Raw genomic sequence first — 7108 nt, 5'->3', positions numbered from 1 at the left:
AAAAAAAAAAAAAAAAGAATCGTTTTAGCGTAACTTCATCTTCAACACTCAAACTACTCTATGAACTTAATTTATATTACTTTGCCAGCCCGGCATGGTGGCTCATACCTGTAATCCCAGCACTTTGAAAGGCCAAGGTGGGCAGATTACTTAAGTCCAGGAGTTCAAGATCAACCTGGGCAACATGGGGAAAAGTCCAAAACTTAGTCAGTTGTGGTGGCTTGTGCCTGTAGTCCCAGCTACTTGGGAGGCTGAGGTGGGAGGACTGCTTGAGCCTGGGAGGCAAAGGCTGCAGTGAACCGAGATCATGCCATTGCACTCCAGCCTGGGCAAAAGAGTGAGACCCTGTCTCAAATAAATGAATGAATAACTTTGCTTTAAAAATAGAGTGATCTATGCTTACATGGGCATAGAACACTCTGGCAGGATAATTAAGAAGCTGGCAATGGTAGCTGTTTCTAAGAAAGAGAACTGGTTGACTTGGAAATTTATCTTGTACTCTATATTTTTGAATTTTGTAGCATATACCTATATTAGCCATTAAAAAGTTAATATAGGCTGAAAGTGGTAGCTCATGCCTATAATCCCAGAAATTTGGGAGGCTGAGATGGGAGGATGACTTGTGCTCAGGATTTCAAGACCAGTTTGAGAAACGCAGTGAGACCCTATCTATACAAAGAATACTTTTTTTTAATTTTAAAAATACAAAAATTAGTTCTACAGCTAATTCACCACAGATTTACTCAGTGATTCCCACAGTCAACTGGCAAATGATAAAGTATCACTCCAATTCAGCAAACAGCAAAAGAAGGCATGAAAGGTTTTATAGCAGATGTGGCCCCAAATTAAGAATACAGGGCTAGGTCTGGTGGCTCACGCCTGTAATCTCAGCACTTTGGGAGGGCAAGGTGGGCAAATCACGAAGTCAGGAGTTCAAGACCAGCCTGGCTAATATGGTGAAACCCCATCTCTACTAAAAATACAAAAATTAGCTGAGCGTGGTGGCACACGCCTGTAATCTCAACTACTCAGGAGACTGAGGCAGGAGAATCGCTTGAACACGGAAGGTAGAAGTTGCAGTGAGCCGAGATCGTGCCATTGCACTCAAGCCTGGTTGAAAGAGTGAGGCTCTGTCTAAAATAATAATAATAATAATAATAATAATAAAATAATACAAGCTGGGTGCAGTGGCTCATACCTGTAATCCCAGAACTTTGGGAGGCTGAGGTGGGCAGATTACTTCAGGTCATAAGCTCAAGACCAGCCTGGCCAACATGGTGAAACCCCATCTCTACTAAAAACACAAAAATTTGCCGGGTATGGTGGCATGCCCCTGTAGTCTCAGCTACTCAGGAGGCTGAGGCGGGAGAAACGCTTGAACCCTGGAGGTGGAGGATGCAGTGAGCTGAGATTGCACCACCACATTCCAGGCTAGGCAAGAGAGTGAGACTCCATCTCGAAAAACACCCAATCCCCTCACCCCAAAAAAAGAATACATGTGTTTGGCCAAGCGCGGTGGCTCACGCCTGTAATCCCTGCACATTGGGAGGCCGAGGCAGGTGGATCACCTGAGGTCAGGATTTCCAGACCAGCCTGGCCAACATGACGAAACTCTGTCTCTACTAAAAATACAAAAACTTAGCCAGATGTGGTGGTGGGTGCTTGTAATCCCAGCTACTTGGGAGGCTGAGGCAGGAGAATTGCTTGAACCTAGGAGGTGGAGGTTGCAGTGAGCCAAGATCACACCACTGCACTCCAATCAGGGTGAGAAGAGCAAAACTCCGTCTCAAAAAAAAAAAAAAATACATATGGTTAACAGAAATAAAGCATTATTATATAACCAAAAGAGTATAAGAAAACCTGTTTTCTAGCCAGGACAGCTCTATCACCAAAAAGCAAATAACCTTGAATGAGCACTAGAGATACTTGTGCCTGTTTCCTCCTATGCAAATAAAACATGGAATCAGAATCATCTAAATTATGTCCTAAAGATCTAAGTACTAGTCTCAATATTTCAAGTCATACCAGCTAACCTGCCCAAGGTCCACAGTTCCCCAGGATTGAGTACACGTCAGGTTCCAGGGTCTTTTCTTATATCTGGCTTTTGTATATGTCAGGAAAAAACATTCACTATCTCAATCGGATGTTGTAAATAATTTGAACAAAAGCTCTGTTAAGTCTTATACAGCTAAAGTGTCAGCTTACAGAGGTTAAGCACCTCCTAGCATGAAGGCTGACATTTTAATGAAATGAAGATGATCAAGTGATACTTAAAGCATCTGAATCATAGCTTCATGATTTGGTCCTTAGATGGCATCAAGCCCCCATTCTCATTTACAGATAAGAAAACTGTGGCCAATAGAGTTTGTCTATAGTTTACAGAGCTACATAGTCAAACTATCATGAGAAACCATTTTCTAATTCCAAGATCAGTACTTTTCCACCCAAACATGTTAGCTCATTTCCACATGAGAAAATCAAACCAGCAACCCAGACTGTATGCCTCAGCCTACACTTCAGACACATACATTACATTATAAGTAAAACAGAAAATAAGCTATTATAAATAAGATCTTAAAACATCATCAAAAGCTCACTTACAGCACTCAACGGGTATAGAGGCTATCTGCAGAGAAAGGACTTTTCCATTGGGCTGTGGGATGTGTACACGAAACACAAGTCGTACTCTAGTATTCTTTCTGCCAATATCAGTTTCTCCTTTTCGAAGTTCTATATCTGAATTGCGGAGTTTCAAAATACCTGCACAATCAATACTAAAGAGAAAAATATAAAAATTTAATTTGTTTATTGATAATTGTGGTTATAAACAACTCAACTACACAGAAATTGTCAATCTGTCAGAAAAAAACTACCCAAAATTAGGTCAAAACAGAAAGATATGTATGATTGCTATTCTCTGCTAAACTGAAGTTTAGGCATTAAAAATATTTTTGTATGATAAAAGTGCAAAACTAAGTATAGTAGATTGTCTGCAAAGGTTAGTAATTTATCTTCATTCCTGTACTTGCATGCCTATCCTCCTGCCATTAAGACGTACAGTATCTATGCCTGCTCTCCTTGAGAATTGGCCTATGACTTGCTTTGACAAATGGAGTGTGGCCAAGTGACAGTATGCAAGTTATGAGCCTAGCACTGAAGAACGCTGGTAACTTCCACTTTTGCTATCTTGGAGTCCTGAGTAAGAAGTCCAACTAGCATGGTGCAGAGAAAGGCCCAGACAATCCCTAACCACTCCAGCCACCCTAGCCATTTTGGATGTTCAACCCCAGCTGAGCTCCCACTGAATCCAGGTACTTAAGTGACCCCAGCTGACACCATGTGAATGGACCAGCTGAGCTCAGTCAACCCAACGAATCATGCAAAATAACAGAGTGATTACTATAAGCCATTAAATTTTCGGAGTGTTAGAACTAAACAGTTGAAATAAAGTAAAGACTCTTTAATTCTATACATGTAACTAGGTGAGAACAACAAATAATTCATTAACAGCATATTTAGACTTTTATAGTGATGTATTTATTAATAAAAACAATCCATCAGGCTAAAATTCTTGAATTTTTAAGGAACGCACATATAAGATGAAGGTTCTGCATTTAAGGTATAACATTTCATCATCTGCTAACTTTATTATTAAGTATGACTGTTTAACACACTATTGTGGCAGGAAACAACAGAAGCTACAAATACCTTTGTTACTCACATACTGGAAGAATAAAGCAAACGGATAACTAATTATGATCAAATATACTAGTTAACCTTGCTAACAAGGCATTCCTTGTTATCTGTCCTCTTATTGGATCTATCAACAGTTCCAACCCCAATGCACAGAGGTTGCAGAAGTCACTTTGAAGGACAATATATTACAGAACTAGGATACCAAGACAAGAATCGGCCAGGTGCACTGGCTCATACCTGTAATCCCAGAACTTTGGGAGGCTGAGGTGGGCAGATTACTTCAGGTCATAAGTTCAAGACCAGCCTGACCAACATGGTGAAACCCTGTCTCTACTAAAATACAAAAATTAGCCAGGCATGTGCCTGTAGTCCCAGCTACTTGGGAGGCTGAGGCAGGAAAATTGCTTGAGCCCAGGAGGCAGAGGTGCAGTGAGCCGAGATCATGCCATTGCTCTCCAGCCTGGGCGACAGAGCAAGACTCCATCCCCACAAAAAAAAAAAAAAAAAAAAGACAACCAGTAAAGCAGAAGAAGAATCCCAAAAGGAATTAAACCACTCCAAATTTTTCATCTTCAGAAAGACACAGAAGACATTTTTTAAATGCAACAATTTTGAAAACTAAAAAAGCATTTGCCATTTATAGATAACAAATTATATAACTGATACTGAACAATTGCACTGCAGCTCAAAGCAGTATTGATCAAGTTACATCAAATTAGTGATTATTCATGCTAACATGTCAACATGGGTCTTCAAGGGAAATAGCAGAGATCATCTGTGTTATTAAGTATTGAGCAAAGGCATTCTAGCAGTAAGCTAAGTTTCTAATAGATATGAAATAACAGTACTAGAAAGTACATCTGAAAACTCTTAAATACAAAAAACAAAAAAGCAGGCAAAACAAAACAAGAAAAAAACTCTTATGTAGCAATGAAAATAAGTATTAAATCATTTTTAAAACTACATTTATTTATTTATTTAAAGTATGTATTTATGTTTTGAGACGGAGTCTTGCTCTGTTGCCAGGCTGGAGTGCAGTGGTGCCATCTCAGCTCACTGCAACCTCCGCCTCCCAGGTTCAAGGGATTCTCCTGCCTCAGCCTCCCAAGTAGCTGGGATTACAGCCACACACCACCATGCCCAGCTAATTTTTTTGTATTTTCAGTAGAGACGGGTTTCACCATGTTGTCCAGGATGGTCTTGATCTTCTGACCTTGTGATCCGCCCACCTCAGCCTCCCAAAGTGCTGGGATTACAGGCGTGAGCCATCAAGCCATTTTAAATCAAGGTGTAGCACTGCTACATTGATATTAATCCAATGTTAAAAAACAGAGGAGCCGCAAATAGCTAAGGCAATAAATACTGGCATCCTATATTTAAAGCATCTTGTACGGTAGGCTTATGGGTTAGTGTAATGGTCTTAAAAAAGAGATTAGGCTTGAAATAACCAAGCCTGTGGCTTAGTAGGCAAAACCAAGGGAATATCTACCAATTTTTCCATACCTTATTGCCTTAAGAGAACAGTAAAGACACTTAATACATACTTAAGGCTCACTTATGCATAAATTATTTTGAACCATGGTCTTATCTGTCACCTGGGAATTTTAAACCCACCATTATCTGAAACTATTATTATATTTAACCACTGTACTGAATAATATAGTTACATTCAACAAGTTACTAGGATACTAGTCTATCCTAACAATTAGCTACTGAGTAAATAGGCTCATTCATCATTAGCTACCCTGTTACCTACAGTACCTAAAAAAGGTTTCTTAGGTTTAGTAACATCCTAGTTGCCCCTTATTTAATCCTCTCTCCAATATACATAATGCTTGGGTCCTACAGAACTCCTGTTCCACAATCTACCAGTACAGAGCAGACAGAATGGTCAAGAAGTTTCAGGTATGTGTGTGGTAGGGTTGCAGGGGGAGGACTAGCTGTATGTTACTAGTCAAGTGGTATTTCTGCAGCCTGGTCCTTTCTGGTCTAATACACACAGACAGTATATGCCAGATCTGGCTGAGGAAGGGACATAAATTATGACTACTACCCTTGTTCCACACACTAGTAAATGGAAGATGATGGAGGAAACAGGTAAATTTAGATGCTACTGCTCCAATTCTTTCACATTATTTGGGATATGAGCCTTTCCCAATTTCTTGATAATTTTTCATAGAAATTAATGTACTCTTTTCTATTTATTGGTTTATATACTATTTTCAGAAAGGATATGAGGCATTTTACAATATAGATACAAATAAAGCCAAGAAAAAATAAATAGAAAAAATTTTAAAACACAATAGGAAGTACATCCAAGTCTAGAGTTGAAGAAATTACTATAATTACTGTAAATGAGCTTGACTGTGAAGTTCCTGGAAGCCAAGGCTAAAAGTAAATGTGATAAAGTTGTTATAGGCCGCTTGTTATATGGTAAAGCAAAATCTACCATGCCATCAGGAAACACTAACATTTTTCCTTTAAGTTGAAAGGACTGTGTGTGTGTGTGTGTGCATGCACACATGCATGCAATAGTGACCAACCTAAGAGAAACTGTCTTTAATAGTGGTTTTTCAGATTATGAAGTATGTTTATGGCTATTTCTCATACTGTCCCTCAAGTCAAGAAACAGAATAAACTTGTAATTTTTCTATTTAACTTGATTCGAATATCGTGCTTTGAATATCCAGAGGAATGAATGCAAACATGGCCTGCAAACTATCGTCTAGGGATCAATTTCTTGAGTTTTTGGAAAACGATAGTTCAAAGGTGATTTTTAAATGTCCCTCTACAACTGACTAATCACATATCACATGCTTCTGATGCTATATAAAAAAGTAAGATGCCAGAACAAAAGGGAAGAAGGCTACCTGCATTCTCATTCAGAGGTTGGGCACCTTACCTTATTTGAAAATGTGTCCAATAGGATGCCTGGTGTCAATATTTTTCTCAAGAAAAAGTTTTGCTTGAGTATCTGAATAAATACAGGCTGAGATTCCAAAGTTCTTTCTACATTATAGAACACAAATGTTTAAGGCCGGTGCAGTGGCTCACATCTGCATTCCCAGCACTTTGGGAGGCTAAAGCAGGTGGACTGTTTGAGGCCAGGAGTTCGAGACCAGCCTGGTCAACATGGCAAAACCCTGTCTCTACTAAAAATACAAAAATCAGCCAGGAGTGGTGGCGCACAGTGTGTAATCTCAGCTACTTGGGTGGCTGAAGCACGAGAATCACCTAAGCCTGGGAGGCAGAGGTTGTAGTGAGCCGAGATGGTGCCACTGTACTCCAGCCTGTGCAACAGACTGAGACTGTCTTAAAAAAATAAAGGCCGGGCGCGGTGGCTCAAGCCTGTAATCCCAGCACTTTGGGAGGCCGAGACGGGTGGATCACGAGGTCAGGAGATCGAGACCAT

General features: G+C 39.8%; 1 protein-coding gene across 1 annotated transcript in view; it reads right to left on the bottom strand.

Annotated features, from left to right (window-relative positions):
• NFATC3 (nuclear factor of activated T-cells, cytoplasmic, calcineurin-dependent 3) overlaps positions 1-7108 on the bottom strand; it is a 175823-nt gene that overhangs the window by 69342 nt on the left and 99373 nt on the right. Inside the window, exon 8 of the mRNA XM_011998006.1 lies at positions 2602-2774. Within this exon, the coding sequence (XP_011853396.1) occupies positions 2602-2774 (173 nt within the window). The remainder of the gene's footprint in view (positions 1-2601; positions 2775-7108) is intronic.

Source organism: Mandrillus leucophaeus, unplaced genomic scaffold, assembly GCF_000951045.1.
Source record: "Mandrillus leucophaeus isolate KB7577 unplaced genomic scaffold, Mleu.le_1.0 Scaffold551, whole genome shotgun sequence".
Classification (NCBI taxonomy): Eukaryota; Metazoa; Chordata; class Mammalia; order Primates; family Cercopithecidae; genus Mandrillus; species Mandrillus leucophaeus.
This window is presented reverse-complemented; position numbering and strand designations above follow the sequence as displayed.